Here is a 15,293-nt window from a genome sequence, read left to right on the forward strand (position 1 = left end):
CTTATTCTGGCTCCCTCCAGGCGAAACACCCCGTCCGGAAAGGCAGGAGCTTTCCTGTTCCCATTCCCACCCCCTGCCACCCCTAGGAGAGGCCCAGGGGAAAGGAGCTGTGTATTTTCTTACAGAAGGGACTGGAGTCCCGCAACCCCTTGTCTCTAACATTGTCCAGAACAGAGGATGGTGATCTCCAGGACCCGCGTTAAGGATGAAGCTGGAGAATCTGCCATGCCAGGCGTCCCCCTGGGCAGCTGGGGGAGCAGCAGCAGAAGACTCGAGAGGTAAAATTTATGGAAGTCTGTAACAGAGGACGTGCAAAGAGCAGCCCGGCTAGACCCAGACAGCTCAGCCTTGTCCGTGCCCTCGGGGATGCCGGAAGGCATAGGGAAGAGTCCCATTCGGACTGGAGATCTCTTTATTGAGTGATTTCCTCTCCACCCAAATGCCACAGCCCCTGGGCCCAGCATGGACTAAAACCAGACCCAACTCATCTGTACAACCCTCTGCTATTAACCCCTTCCTGCTCAGCACCAAGAATAGCTCCCAGGCGCTAACCTCCCCCCAGTGCAGATCTCTGGGTGGGAAACCAGGACAGGCTGGGGGGCATGGGCACAGCTGTGTGTGGGGAGCCCAGGGCTGGGCTAGCAGGGGGCTGCGGGGTGTGATTTATGAGCAATAAACTCAATGAACAGAAGACCCCCTGCTCCCAGCTCCCCATGGATTGGAGAGGCGACCCTGGGCCCTGTCAGCTGGTCACCCCTGCACGCCAGCAGGAGGGACTCAGCCATCCCCACCCCCCACCGTGGCTCTGCCCTAGATGCAGGTCTCGCTGCCGGCCACGCGACGCTCTTCCAGCCTTTGCAGAGCCTGTGTGAGCGAGCGCAGCTGCTCCGCATGCCGCTCGCCCATCGCACCCATCTGGGCCTCCAGCCTCTGCAGCTGAGCCTCCTGCTTCCTCCTGGCATTCCTGTAGGCCAGCACCAGGGCGCTGCGGAGAGAGGTGGGCTCAGCAGCAGGGACTTGGCTCGCGGGATGGGGCAGGAAAGGGAAGCTGCTCCGGGATCAGCTGGGGCGGGGAGCACAGGGAGGTGCAGAGCTCAAGACAGGCTCAGGGAAGCCCCTGGGGTGTTTCTGGGCCTTAGCCAAAGTGCAGCTAAACCCCTCTGCTGGGTGCACGTTGATTGGCAATCTCACCCAAACGGCCTGCTGCAGACAGAGGCTGCTGCCTAGGGACTAGCAGGGGGCTGGGAGCGACACGTGGCCCTGGGGTCTACCCCTAGCCCTGGGAGGGGATTGGGGCCCGGTGGGTTAGAGCTGGGGCTGGGAGCCAGGACTCCTGGGTTCCATCCCTGGCCCTGGAAGGGGAGTGGATTAGAGCAAGGGGCTGGGAGCCAGGACTCCTGGGTTCTACCCCTGGCCCGAGGAGGGGAGTGGATTAGAGCAAGGGGCTGGGAGCCAGGACTCCTGGGTTCTACCCCTGGGCCGAGGAGGGGAGTGGATTAGAGCAAGGGGCTGGGAGCCAGGACTCCTGGGTTCTACCCCTGGCCCGAGGAGGGGAGTGGGGCCCAGTGGGTTAGAGCAGGGGGCCGGGAGCCAGGACTCCTGGGGTCTTTCCCCAGCTCTTTTGCAGATGCCCTGTGCGGCCTCGGCTCCATTCCCACAGAGACCTGGGCTCTGCCCTTGTCTTTACCAAGCACTCAGAGCCGTTCAAATGAGGCGTCGCCAGGTTGCTGCCCTCGGACCTTTCCCCTCGGGGCGCGTTGCCCCAGCTGGCTCCTGCAGACACCGGACAAAGAGCTCCCAGGCTGGGCTGCAGCCCCGGGAGAGTGGCGGGAGGGAGCCCTGGGACTGGGGCTGTGTGGAGGAGGGGGTGCAGGGGCTCCCAGCAGGGCCTTGGGATTCTCCATCCCCACCTGTGAGCCTGGAAGAAGTCTCTGGTGATCCCGACGCACTGGGCCTGCTGCACCCGGCTGGTCGTGCTGCGGTGCTCCAGGGAGGCCGCCAGGCCCTGGGCTTGGCCCCTCAGCTCCCTGCTCCTGCCACGGAAATGAAGGCTTGAGGGAGGATGTCACAGATCCCGTGGAGAGGGGAGGCCCCCTGCCTCGCACACTGAGACTGGATTTCCCCCTGCCCCGTCCCCTGAGATGGGATCCCCCCCCTACTCCAAAAGCTTGGACCTTTCCCCTCCCCACAGCTGCTGGCTGAGTCTCCAGCCGTGGGGCACTGCACTGTGCCCAAGATCTTTCCACTGTGGGCCCCCGAGCTGGGCAGGGGCCCCGATTCCTCCACCCAGACTGTGGCCCCTGTGCAGTCACTGACACTGCCAGGGCTGGGAGGGGGGCGGCGGGGACGTGGGGCACCAGCAGATGGGTGGAGGAAGGGGCTCTCCACGGAGGGCGAGGGGGTGCTCACCGGGCCAGTGCCCCAACCAGCTCCAGCATCATCGTCTCCCGATCCAGGGCAGCCTGGGGTCTAGCAGCTTCTGCCTCCCGTCTCCCGACGTCCTGGAGAAACCCAAGAAGATCCCCTAAGCTCCCCCATCACCATGCAGCGGCTGCTGGGACGGGGCCCGGGGGCACCTGACAAACCCAGCTCACAACCTCTCCGTCAGCTGGGCTCAGAACCCACCGGCCCCCCACTCCCGGGAGGGACATCGGGGTCACAACGGCCTCTCGGCTCCTTGTGAAGCCGGCAGAGGCACTGATTCTCGCCTGGATCCCCCTTGCGGGACCCCCCACCCTGTCCCCCGGGCGGGGCAGATCCCCCACTCCGTGGGGCCATCTGCACCAGTGCACAATGGGTGTGAAATGCCCAGGTCAGGGGCAGAGCTGCTCTCCTTTGGGGTCCGTGGCTGCCTCATGGGCCAGGCCCCAGGGAGTTTCCCTTTTGTTCCTGCGTTCCCTGACCCCGGCCACCTCCAGGTACGCCCCTCTTCCTCGGGGTCCAGTTGGCCGCGCCTCGGGGCCCCCCTGCCCTGCTGTGTCTGCAGGCGGGCGGGCGGCGCCCAGCCCCTGACGTACCCCGAGGCAGCTGCTGCAGCTGGTGCTGTCTCCACTACTGCTGCTCCCGGAGCTGGGGCGCCGGCCCCGCTGCCCGTCCAGCTCCCCCTGCAGGTGCTCGATGAGCAGCAGGTGGGCGGCCTCCTGCGCCCGGTGTGTGTAGCTGCAGAGCTCCAGGCCTCGCGTCTCCTTCTCCGCCAGGTGCAGCCGGGTCTTCAGATCCGCCATTGACTCCTGGGGCCAGAGGGAGGCGCCGTCAGGGAGGCAGAAGAGAGCGGCTGGCCCTGGGCCACGGCGGGTTCCGGCTCCCCAGGCCTGGCCCCTCCGGCCCGAGCTAAACGCAGGGTCCCCAGTAGCTGAAGCAGATCTCCCGGCTCGTGCCCTTCTGTGGGGGGACAATCCCACCACTAGAGGCCCACATGCCCCACGCGTTGTGCTCCCCCCATCCCCTCACCCCACCCTCCGGGCTCCCGCTATGGCCTGCTCAGCAGTCACCCCATTAATAATATTTCACAAATGCTAACCAAGCCTCGCCGCCCTCTGGGCCTCTGATATACAGCGAGGGAAACTGAGGCACAGTGGGGGGGATGTGCATTGCCCAAGATCACCCAGCAGGTCTGTGGCAGAGCCAGAAATAGAACCCCGGAGTCCTCACACACACACACACACACACACACACACACACACATTCTAGCCACTAGACCTCTCTCCCCTCACAAAGCCAAAAACAAATCCCAGGAGTCCAGCAACCCCCTACCCTGACCTGGCTCTAATCACTAGACCGCACTCCCTTCCCAGAGCCACGAACAGAACCCCGGAGTCCTGGCTCCCCGCCCTGCACTCTGGCCGCTAGCCCAGCCCGTCCTGCCCCGTGCCTACCCTGATGGCCACTAAGTCGTGCAGTAGCTGTGGCTTCTCCATCTTTGGCCTTGGTGTCTCCCTGGGCAGGACCCCGCCTGCGACCCTGACGGCCTCGTCCAGCTTGGCCTTGATGGTGTCGTTACTCTGGATCACGGCACCGGCAGAACCAGGCGCGGCCTGGCAGCCCAGCTCCAGCAGGGAGACCTCCACCGAGGCCTGCTCCGCCCGCAGCTGCCGGATGTACTCGTGCAGAATCCCCTCCTCCGCCCCTCGGGGCCCCAGGGCCCCGGGGCTGGGGGTGCTGCTGGGACGGAGAGGTGTCGAGAGCAGGCTGGGAGAAGAGGGGGAGGGGCCCAACAGCCCTTGGACCTGGGTTGGGGGCTCAGGGTCCCATTCCTGGAATGGGGGGGCGGCTCGGGGGCTCACAGTCCCATCTCCTGGGGTAGGAGGCTCATGGTCCCATTCCCTGGGACTGGGGGGTGCTCAGGGTCCCATCCCGTTGGATGGGGGAGCTCTGGGGCTCAGGGTCCCATCTGTGACTCCTGGGGTTGGAGGCTGCTAGTCTCATCCCCCGGGACTGGGGCCAAGGGGTCCCATCCCCCTGGATGTGGAGGGGGGGAGGATCCAGGGCTCAAGGTCCCATCCCCCCGGACTGGGGGCTCGGGGTCCCATCCCTCAGGGCTCAGATCAGAGTCTTGGGGCCCCTCTCAGAAGCCCACAGCCCCACTCCCTGGACAACCCTCCCATAGGAGCTCTGCTACCTTTCCCATCCATGGGTCCCAGCCCCGTCCTGCCCCGACCCGGCTTCCTCGCCCTCAGGCTCCGCTCTCCCCAGGAACCTCCTGGCCTCTTCCAGCACAGCCCCCGTCCTGCCGCCGGGGCTGTTGGGGGCGCGCGCCCCGGGCTCTCCTAGAGCAGGGAACAAACTCATGCTGGTGCGTCCTCTGTTGGCAGGGCCCCCCGCTCCTGGCGGGGTTGGAGCCCGAGGCAGAGCCGGGCACATGGCAGCTGGTTCCCCCCTCGCCCCTGGGGGCGCCGTGGAGCGATGGGCTCCCCGCACCGACCCCTGAGCTGCCAGCCCCACAGTGAGGGGCGTTTGGTGGCTGCGGGGTCAGAGGGGACCAGCTGCAAGGACTCACCTTTGTCCAGGGCATCTCCCTCCTCCACTGGCTCCAGCCAGGGCCCCAGCTTCACCCCGGCCAGGGACAGCAGCACCTCGTAGGCCTCCACGCAGCGCTCGCTGCCGGGCCAAGCACAGAGAGCAGCCTGAGAGCTGGCGGGGCCCCCAGCCCCTTGTAACCCGTCCTGAGCCCCCCAGCCCCTCGCGCCCCCTCCTGAGCTCCCAGCCCCTCGCGCCCCCTCCTGAGCCCCCCACAGCCCCTTACGCCCCATCCTGAGCCCCCAGCCCCTCGCGCCCCCTCCTGAGCCCCCCCCAGCCCCTTACGCCCCCTCCTGAGCCCCCAGCCCCTCGCGCCCCCTCCTGAGCCCCCCACAGCCCCTTACGCCCCATCCTGAGCCCCCAGCCCCTCGCGCCCCCTCCTGAGCCCCCCACAGCCCCTTACGCCCCATCCTGAGCCCCCAGCCCCTCGCGCCCCCTCCTGAGCCCCCCACAGCCCCTTACGCCCCCTCCTGAGCCCCCAGCCCCTCGCGCCCCCTCCTGAGCCCCCCACAGCCCCTTACGCCCCATCCTGAGCCCCCAGCCCCTCGCGCCCCCTCCTGAGCCCCCCACAGCCCCTTACGCCCCATCCTGAGCCCCCAGCCCCTCGCGCCCCCTCCTGAGCCCCCCACAGCCCCTTACGCCCCATCCTGAGCCCCCCACAGCCCCTTACGCCCCATCCTGAGCCCCCAGCCCCTCACGCCCCCTCCTGAGCTCCCAGCCCCTCGCGCCCCCTCCTGAGCCCCCCACAGCCCCTTACGCCCCATCCTGAGCCCCCAGCCCCTCGCGCCCCCTCCTGAGCTCCCAGCCCCTCGCACCCCCTCCTGAGCCCCCCACAGCCCCTTACGACCCATCCTGAGCCCCCCACAGCCCCTCGTGCCCCCTCCTGAGCCCCCCACAGCCCCTTACGCCCCATCCTGAGCCCCCAGCCCCTCGCGCCCCCTCCTGAGCCCCCCACAGCCCCTTACGCCCCATCCTGAGCCCCCAGCCCCTCGTGCCCCCTCCTGAGCCCACCAGGCTCTCGCACCCCCTCCTGAGCTCCCCAGGCCTTCGCACCCCCTCCTGAGCCCCCCACAGCCTCTCGCACCCCGTCCTGAGCCCTCCAGTCCCTTGTGCCCCTTCCTGAGCTCCCCAGGCCCTCGCACCCCTTCCTGAGCACCCCCAGCCCCTCACCCCCCCCCTCAACCCCCGGAGCCCTTTGTGCCCCTGCCCGTCCCACACAGTCCATTCCGCCTCCCGGCCCAGCTGGGCTCCTCTCTCCCCATGGGGGGATTCCAGGCGCGGGTCCCGGGGCCGGGCCCCTCACCTGTATTGCGCGGCCAGGCGCAGGGCCGTGCTGTTGGACTCGTGCTGCCCCAGCAGCATGCTGAGCCTCTCCGAGTGGCCCTTCCACTCCTGCAGCGTCCCCGAGAGCAGCTGGTTCAGGCCTTTGAGCCTCTCGATGCACCTGGGGCGGGAGGCGCGGCGCTGAGAATCCAGCTGTGACCCACACCAAGGGGATCGGACTGGATGGGGCAGGGCTGGCTCCTCGGGGACAAGGGCCGGTTTATAACCCACCCAGCTCTTCCGCATCCCCGAGCGATGCCCGACCAATACACCTCCCGTGCTATCTACACATCCTCCTCCCAAAGGGACCCTCGCCACCCGTCAATGCAGCTCTGGAACGAGCCCCCGGGGTGCCACTGGACATCCTGCAGCCCTCCCCAGCCCGGAAATTCAGCCCAGGACTCCCCCTTCACCCCAGGAGGAGGATGTGCCAAATACTGGGGCCATGGCAGCATTTCATTTTCACCATCCTCGGCGGGAAGGGGTTGCCCATTAGAGCTTTGGACGTGAGAGTCTGAAACTGTATTGTCTAGTGCTTAATGTAGGGGACTGGGAGTCAGGACTTCTGGGTTCTATTCCCGGCTTTGGGAGGGAAATGGGGTCCAGCATTTAGTGCAGGGGAGGGGAGTCAGGACTCCTGGATTCTATTCCTGGCTCTTCTATTCCAGGCTTCCTGTGTGACTTTGGGTGAGTCACTTCCCCTTTCCGTGCCTCAGTTTCCCCTGCCTGTACCTGGGGGATGATCACACTCATTGGTGGGGAGGGGCCAGGTGCGAGGCTGCCCTGTCCAATGGGTAAAGTACTTGGCGAGCCTCTGCCCTCACCCTCGCAGCTGCTGCGTCCGAGCTTCCCACTCCCTGACGTGGCTCTCCGACGCTGGGGGGCGGTGCTGGGGGAACAGGCGGCAGAGGTGCTGGGTGCTGGAGCAGCTCTGAAAGCACCGGATCAGGCTCTGGGCCGCGGCAACTGGGTCCTGCAGAGGGCACCAGCGGGGATGACAAACCCAGGAATGAGTCTGTGCCTGGCGGAGGCTGCGGGTGGATGTAAGGACACCCTGCAGGACGGCGACAGGCCTAGGTCCCCAGGGGGCTGGGATAGGGGCACGCAGGTGACACCCAGGGTGGGGCATTAGCAAAGCTGCGGTTAAACACCACAGCAGGGATGAAGCTGGTGTCACAATCCACGGCCACCTGGGACCAGTGCCCACAGCCGTCAGTGGAGACTGGCCCAGCCTCTCTCAGCTGAGCCGAAGGAGTAAATCCCCCGGCTGCGAGACGCCGGCTGTTGTAGTCGCTCTGGCCAGCCCCTGGAGGGAGACGTGGTCACACGCCTGCAGCCCATGTATTACACCCCCTTGGCTCCTTGCCTGTTGCAGGTGATGCACACAGGGCCGGATCCAAACGCCCTGCGGTCAGCTGGGGATTCTTTCCATCGGCTGCAGTGGGCTTTGGAGCAGGCCCGCAGCTGGCTGGCAGCTGCTCGTCCGTGTCTACGGGTCGTTCCCGGCTCGGAGCTTGGCAGCCACATAACCCAGCAGCCTGGGGAGCTGCAGCCCGGCTGGCATCCTGACCCCCCGCAGTGAGCAGTGAGCATCCTAGCGGGATGGGACGGAGAAGCAGCACTGAGACCTGGCGTTGCACTCACCTGGAGCGGCCAGGGCTCCCCTTCCCCGCCGGGGCTGACCGACCCCCTGGTGCTGACAGTGTCACTGGCAGATGCTGAGGGGCTGCAGGGCTGGGACAGTGTCTCGATTCGGAGCAGTGAGTCCTGCAGCTCCTGGACCTGAGCAGAGAGCGGCACCCGTCACTCACCTCACATGGACTCAGCGAGCCACAGCAAGGGCTGACTGACAGCAGCGACCGGAGTACTTCCGGAGTAGCCCCACGGAAGTGAGGGGGGTGAGTCTGGATTGCACCCAGGAAATTAACAAGCCAAGTCCACACAGATCCCAGACCTTGTGAAACCGAGGTCCTCGCATCCCAACACGGACACTGTGAAATCCCTCCCTCCTTCAGTGCCCCGTCACCCAGCCCCCTTCCAGGGGAATAGCTCAACAGGCTGAGCAGAACCCGGCCTCCTGGGGGGCCAAGAGCTCCACTGCCAGGGGGGTGGCCCAGCCCTTCATCCTCCGGAGGCAGGTAATGTGACCCCCATGCATTTTGCCACAAGATGAGAAATCACGGATCCAGTGCATCAGGCGTGTAGGGAACAAAACGGCTGCAAACACACAGGCTTCCCCACTGCTTGAGTTCTAGCTTTGTCCGCTGTGTTTACCAGGGAGCACCCCCACCTCCCATGGAACTCACATCTACTGGCTGAATAAAATACTGCAAATAAAAAGATCACCCATGTGGCTGTGTGCTTGGGGCAGTCGGGTTGAGAGCTTCCCAAATGAGGTCCTGGCTGCCCTGCATGGACAGTGAAACATCCATTGCACTAGTGAGAAGACCTGAACCTACCACCACTGGCCAAAGTCCCTTTTCCCGCAGGGTGCAGCACTGCTGCCCTGCCCCCAGAGGTGGCTGCATGTCAGTGGCAGGGGATATCACCACTGTCATACACACCTTTCTCTGGAGCTTCTCCCGTTCCTCCTGGAATGCTTGCAGGGTGACCTTGGACCTGCTTAGCTCCTCCTCCTTGCTCTCTAGCGCCACCCGGAGAGCCGCATTCCTCTCTGCGTATGTGGCTATTTCCTTCTTGATCCAGCTCATGTCCTCGGCTGAGAGCCCTGGGCTGGCCTCGCTCGTCTTCTCCCCCTGCGCCCTGGGTGCTGCCTTCCAGGGACAGCTCCTGTTGTCCTCTGGGAGTCCCGCAAAACCCCCCAGGCCTCGTTCTACCTCTTCCAGGGTCTGAAATGCAACACACACACACACTCATACCAGTCACCCACTGAAGCTACGGTCACTGCATCATGCTAGGAGTCCAGAGCTCTCCCTAGGAATTAGGTCTGTGTAAGGCACCTGTCACCTTGGTATCTAGGCTTCATTGCATCCCCACCACCTCTGGTTCCAGGCAATTTAAACTCAAACCTCGCAGATCAGGGGACTGGCTGGCTCAGGAGGGTGGGGAATGGGACAAGGGGCCTTTTTCCTCTATGGGGCACCTGCTCCAATCTGCCCCCAGGGCGGGGGAACTGGTTGGCTTGAGGGGGGGGGGCAGGGAATGGGATGCCAGGCCTTTTCCCTCTAGAGGGCACTGGCTCCAAATCAAGGGGCAGCCCTGATGGCTGCTTGCTGGCCTCTATGGGGTATGTGCAGGTGGGTCTCGGTGCACTTCCACCTCAGACACCATCACAACTGGCTGTAGCTGCCCTCCGTGGGTACCCTCTGGAGAGGGGACTGGCCAGGCCCCAGAGAACCAGCTGCCCGTCCCCCAGGACAGAGCTGGGCCTCAGTGCCAGGGCAGGTCGGGGTCGCTGCATAGAGAAGGCAAACCCCGCCTGTCCCAGCCTGGGGAAGGCTGAGAGCCCAGGCCAGGTGTTTGGAAGGGAGAGGGGATGGGGGCGGTTAAGAAAGGGGGGGAGGGAGGTCTGCTCACCTTGGCTATCTGGGCCCACTCCTCTCCCACCGCGCTGGGGCTGCCTGCGCCCGTCTCCCCACCAGCACTGCCAAGCAGCCGAGCCTGGCTCCGCCGGGAGAACACGGCATTCTCCAGAGAGGCCACAGCCTGCTGCAGATCTAGGAACACGTCGGAGCTGCCTCCTAGCGGGGGAGAGACGGGGACGAGTCGGGGGGAGGGCTGGTGGGGCTCATGCCCCTTCCTCCTTCAGGGATCTGGGCTGCATCCCAGAGGGGCTGCCGTAAAGAGGGACAGACCAGCAGGCTGTGGCTCCTCTCAGGGCACAAGGGGACGGAGCTCCTGGCACCGACTGCCTGCGTGGATTTAGCAGCAGGCCCACCGCCGGAGCCCACGGCAGGAAGAGAAGCTCCCATGAGTCTGTACCACCAGGAAGCAGCTGGCAGGCTTTGCCCCTGCCATGGCATCCCTGTGTTCACCCCATTCGATCATGAGAGTCCATCCTGCCTCCCTCCAGTCCCATCCCGCCTCCCCCGACTTCCACAGGCCTGTGCACCGTTGCCTGGGGCTGGCGTTGCAGTGACACAAGGGCCGAGGCAACGCGGCAGCATCACGACGGGACGAACCCGGGGGCGGCGACCCTAGCCGGGTCCGTACACAATAGGCAGCCTGCGACTTCTGGGACCCAGGATCTGTCAGGAATCTGGTGAGAACGGGGCCCCTGACGAGATGAAACCCTTTCAGTGATAATAAACCTTGCCAAGAGCTCTTCCCACAGCAATCTCAAAGTGCTTGACATAGCAGGGGTGGTACCATTTTCCTCATTTCACAGCTGGGGAAACTGAGGCATGGAGGGGGGAAGTGACTTGCCCTGGGTCATTCAGCAGGCCAGTGGCAGAGGCAGGAATAGAACCCAGAAGACCTGGGTCTGCTCACTAGACCTCATTGCCTCCAAAAGGCGTGGGATAGCTTGGGGCAAAATATAATGAACCCCCCTTTACCTTCCTCCATGCAGCCCATGGGGAACGGACGGATGGCTAAGCTGCAGGGCCTCTGCACACACCTGGGAAGGCTCGCTGTGTATTCGGAGCACTGATCTGAATACTCATCTTCCTCTCTGCAGGAAATCAAAGCCAGAGGATGCCCGGGGAGAGAGCGGCTGACTCCAATCCCCCGGAGACATGGCAAAGGGGGCAACTGATGTGAGACAGCTGAGTTCCAGGTGCGAGTGTAGCCACCTGAAACCAGCCCTCTAAGACACCAATATTTTGCTGCCAGATTAATATTATGACAGGTTTCAGAGTAACAGCCATGTTAGTCTGTATTCGCAAAAAGAAAAGGAGTACTTGTGGCACTTTAGAGACTAACCAATTTATTTGAGCATAAGCTTTCGTGAGCTACAGCTCACTTCATCGGATGAAGTGAGCTGTAGCTCACGAAAGCTTATGCTCATATAAATTTGTTAGTCTCTAAAGATTAATATTATGCCACTAAGAAACAGTGACATCTAGTGAGCACCTGGATTAATAGCAAGCCCCTGTTCCCAGAGCACGTTTAGTACAGCCTTGCAAAATTAGAATCGTGGGTTTTTGTTTTGTTTTGTTTTTGTTGTGATGGGCGAGTAAAATATCAGGAGTTTTTTCATCATCATGGGACAGGAGGACAAGAAAATTGTGGATCTGAGCCCGTAAATGTTCGTGACAATTGGACAGCCCAGGTCGATGAGCAGGGTTGTTAGAAAGTTCCTGTCTTTTTTCCCCAGGGCTGCAGGAAAAGAAGAAGAACGCAAAGTCACTGCTAGATGAAGCCAGGCAGGTCAGACCACAGCAGCCAGTCCATAGCCTTTAAAGGAGGCCATGTTTTCAGCTAAAGAATCAGGCACAAAGATACCCTGGTGACAGGCAGCGTACAAGACCCAGAATAGAATAGAATAGAACAGAATAGATGACAACCTCATTTTAAAGAGCATCTTTTCTACAAGCAGTATCCAGAACTGCTTCACAGAGTTAGCTGATCCAGAGTAAAAAAGGGACAGAGAAACAGGGCTACCAGCCAGAGGGGCGCGGGCCTTTCAGATGAGAATGAGAGTTTTCCCAAGGGCAGAGAAGAAGGCTCTCGCGCCCCAGTGGGGGAGCTAGGACGGACAGACAGAAAGGGAGCTATTGCTCTGAGGGAGAAGGGGAGTTGAGAGAGAGGCCAGGTCTCGGCACAGGCAGGGCAAGAGGAGGCGAAGGCCTGGGCGAGGATTCATGGGCAATCAGTCCCAGGCCCAGCATGGCTGTACCAACCCCAGTCCTGCACTACCAACGGAAACTGAACCCAGAGCCATCCACAACACAGCACAGCCCTTTCCCACTCGCACTAGAGAGGGGCTCCATTAGCTGGCAGCAGTAGCGGGCTGTTATCCTCCGTGGGGAGCAGCCGCTCGAGGGGGACATAACACACACTTTGTGGATGAGTCACAGGAAGCCCAGCAGGCCAGAGCACCCCGTCCTACAAAGGGCTAGAGGCGGATGTGTTTATCCCCGCCTGGCATTGCTGCTCTATGCCACAACACCAACAGTGTTAACTGCATGCCCTTCAGTGCCCCCCTGAAGGGGCTCCTGATGCCCCAGGAGCTGTTGGCAGGGCCTTTAGGGGACTGTGACAAGCAGGGCAGGTACCTGGTTCTCCTCTGCTGCAGCTGCTCGGCCTTGCTGTGGAGCTGGGTGATGGTGACGAGCAGTGTGGTGATGTGCTCCTCGTAGCGCAGGATTGCCCGCTCGTCCGCCCCTGCTACGTCGGCCTCCTCCTCCCTCTCAGAGATTGAGTCCAGCTCGCCCTGCAGAGAACCCCGCCCAGAGAACCCCAGACATCTCAGGCTCCTTTCATGCCGAAAGATCTGAGAGCCTGCACCGACCATGGCCCTGATTCCCTGCATCCTGTCGCTGACACCTGTGCAAAGTGCTCCGTTTGGATTCAGCTGTGTTTCTCAGTCACTTTGCACTGTAAACAACAGCACCAGGGGCAGGGCCACAGAGAATTGGGCCAAGAGGGCACCCACCCACCAGTGCATTGCTAAAGCAGCCAGCTCTGGTGTGGAACGCATCAGCCAGTCTGAACTAGCCGCTTGATACAGCAATTTCTAGGACAACAGGAAGTAAAGAGTATGGTGGCCCGATGAAAGGTTTCAGGGCGACAGGAGGCCCCAAGCATGCAAAAGTCATGAACCTGTCTCCCAGTAATCCAGATACTGGTTTAAAAATCCAGAGATTTTACAAGTGAAACATTGGGGGTGTTTTATTCACCTTTCAGGTTTGGAACCTTTGGGGGTCACATTTTCAAGCTTTTCTCCCCAGCCAGGAAGGCTGGGATTTGACTTTTTAAAAAAATTGAAGCTGAAATTCTCCCATAATCACCGGAGTCCAGCAGCTGGGGCTTTAAGGAGAAAAAATCAGCAAAAGGACGGGAGCTCGCAAAGCCCTGTGTTGGAATGGGGCCAGGACACTAGGGGATGGGAGGTAACCCCCTGAGTCCTGCCGAGAGTGGCATAGGATCTTTAATGACCACACAGGCTGGGGATGCCTGTTTCACACCGGAGCACCCCAATCAAACCCACCCCCCCCCGCACTGGATCATCGGCGGTACCACTCAGCGCCATGGGCTTCGTTTGGGGGGCTCCCAGCCAACCACTGGGCAAGCCCACCCCTGCTTCATGTATAAGGCCTGCCAAGTGATGCAGCTACAGCCCCCGCAAGCAGCCTGGCTTTGGAAGCTGTACTAGGGAGATGCCACTCCTCCTGTGGGGTGACATTCCCGCTGGGCAGAGAGGCCAGCCTGCGACCTTGGAGCACGTCAGCCCCGTTACACCCTATGCGAGGAATAAGCAGCTCCTGGTTACTCTCAGTGCCTCTGTGGCCGGTGCTCTTACAGGTCACGCCATGCCCACCTGCAGCTTCCCGCCTGCGCCCCCTTTGGGCTGAGAGGGGCAGTGCAGCCCTCCATGGGTCGTTAGCCAGCGGGTTTGTAAGCGTCTCAGCCAGCACATAACCAGGAAAGGCTGGAGCTGCTTCCTGTTTTCAGTGGGAACAATGTCCTCCCCGCAGCAGGAGCGACATCAGCCCAGGGTTAGCCCACTGGTGCCTAGCGTGAGCAGGGAGCCCTCCACCACCCTGAGCCAGCGCCCCCCACCGCACACCCTGGGCATGCTGGGTACCCCGGCACTCTTGGGAAGGACACTCTGCCCGCTCTAGGGCCCTTTCCCCAGGGCCGTACAGGATCCCTGCAGTGAGGGTAGGATTTCTGGAGCTGCATGCCCACGCGATGCCGCGCTCCTCCTGCAACCCCACGAGCAACTGGCTTGTGAGGAGCAGGGCTAGGTCTCCCAGTCCCACCCATGGAGCCGCTAGCCATTCCCCCCTCCCTGAGCAGCAGAGGGGGAGAATATGCAGGCCCAGGGCTGCAGTAGCAGCTGGGCTGTGACTGTGTGGAGGGGCAAGGGCCCTACAGGGTCATAGCAGAGAGCGAAAAGATGCATCAGACTGTCCAGCCCGTCCCCATGGCAGGGCAGGGTGGAGCCCAGGCTGGTGCAGTGAGATCAAAAGCTCTGGCCATGGCTGAATCGCCCACAATGCCACGGTGGTCTGTTCCCTGGGGGCTCCTGGTAGAGTCAGGCTGGGAGAGGGAGACAGGGGCCCAGGGCACCTCGTCCTTCCCCACTGCAGAGCGAAGCACAGCCAGTCTAAACCCTGCGAGAGCAATTGCAAAGCCAAGCCAGACCCATAACCCTCCCTGCCTGCAAGGCGAGGCTCCCTTGCCCAGGCCCCCCAGGAGCAAGCCACTTGCCTTCTCCATCCCTGTTCCTTTGCCCCTCTCTCCTTCCACACGAGAGGAGTCACGTCTGAGGATCCGATCCCTGGGGCAGGAGGTTACAGTCACAGAAAGCAGCAGGGTCCTATCGCTTTGGTGAGAAAAGACAGGGGAGATAATCAGGCAACGCCATTGCTTTTAGAAGCCCCCTTCTCAGCAGCAGCTCCAAGACCCTTGGCCTAGCGCAGCCCAGCCACCTCTCAGACTGTCCTAGTGCGAGGAGAACACGGCTCTGCCAGGATCTCCCCGCCGTCTGTGCTGCTTCCCGGCATCCCGGCCCATTCCCATTTCCCGATCCTGTGTATATTTCCTCTCCCTTGTAAAACTTGGCTGCAGGCTCTGTTGCCCTTTAACTCTTGCGCGTCCCATAGACAGGAAGGTAGAGCTGAGTCTGTCCTGCCCGTTGCCGTCGCTACAGCCGAATGAGACGTAAGCCTCTCTCTGGACACAGAGGAAAGTGTTCGAAAGATCCGGCAGGTTGGAAGGGAGCTGGGGATCGTTATAAAGTGTCCCATATTGCTTGTGGCACTGCCTCACAGGGGGTGTGAGGTGCTCAGTCACGGAGGCCAGATAAGTGTCTAGATAGAGGG

At 62.3% G+C, this 15,293-nt stretch overlaps 1 protein-coding gene across 4 annotated transcripts; it reads right to left on the reverse strand.

Annotated features, from left to right (window-relative positions):
• Window positions 1-398: 398 nt before the first annotated feature.
• USHBP1 (USH1 protein network component harmonin binding protein 1) lies at window positions 399-14,985 on the reverse strand. Of its 4 annotated transcripts, none has more exons than XM_043535880.1 (15): window positions 14,680-14,985; window positions 12,519-12,676; window positions 10,857-10,972; window positions 9,877-10,040; window positions 8,904-9,188; window positions 7,984-8,121; window positions 7,164-7,312; window positions 6,320-6,460; window positions 4,997-5,097; window positions 4,619-4,766; window positions 3,876-4,161; window positions 3,018-3,230; window positions 2,410-2,501; window positions 1,911-2,033; window positions 399-985 (listed from the first exon to the last, which is right to left on the reverse strand). In XM_043535880.1, exons 1-15 carry the CDS (start codon window positions 14,686-14,688, stop codon window positions 811-813), a joined length of 2,298 nt encoding a protein of 765 aa, XP_043391815.1. In that variant the 5' UTR covers window positions 14,689-14,985; the 3' UTR covers window positions 399-810. The 4 variants fall into 4 exon arrangements, with proteins under 4 accessions (XP_043391815.1, XP_037741914.1, XP_037741913.1 ...); XM_037885986.2 differs by having other exon boundaries at window positions 3,876-4,158; window positions 14,680-14,984; XM_037885985.2 differs by lacking the exon at window positions 14,680-14,985 and having other exon boundaries at window positions 3,876-4,158; window positions 12,519-13,936.
• Window positions 14,986-15,293: the final 308 nt, after the last annotated feature.

Source organism: Chelonia mydas, chromosome 25 (genome assembly GCF_015237465.2).
Source record: "Chelonia mydas isolate rCheMyd1 chromosome 25, rCheMyd1.pri.v2, whole genome shotgun sequence".
NCBI lineage: Eukaryota > Metazoa > Chordata > Testudines > Cheloniidae > Chelonia > Chelonia mydas.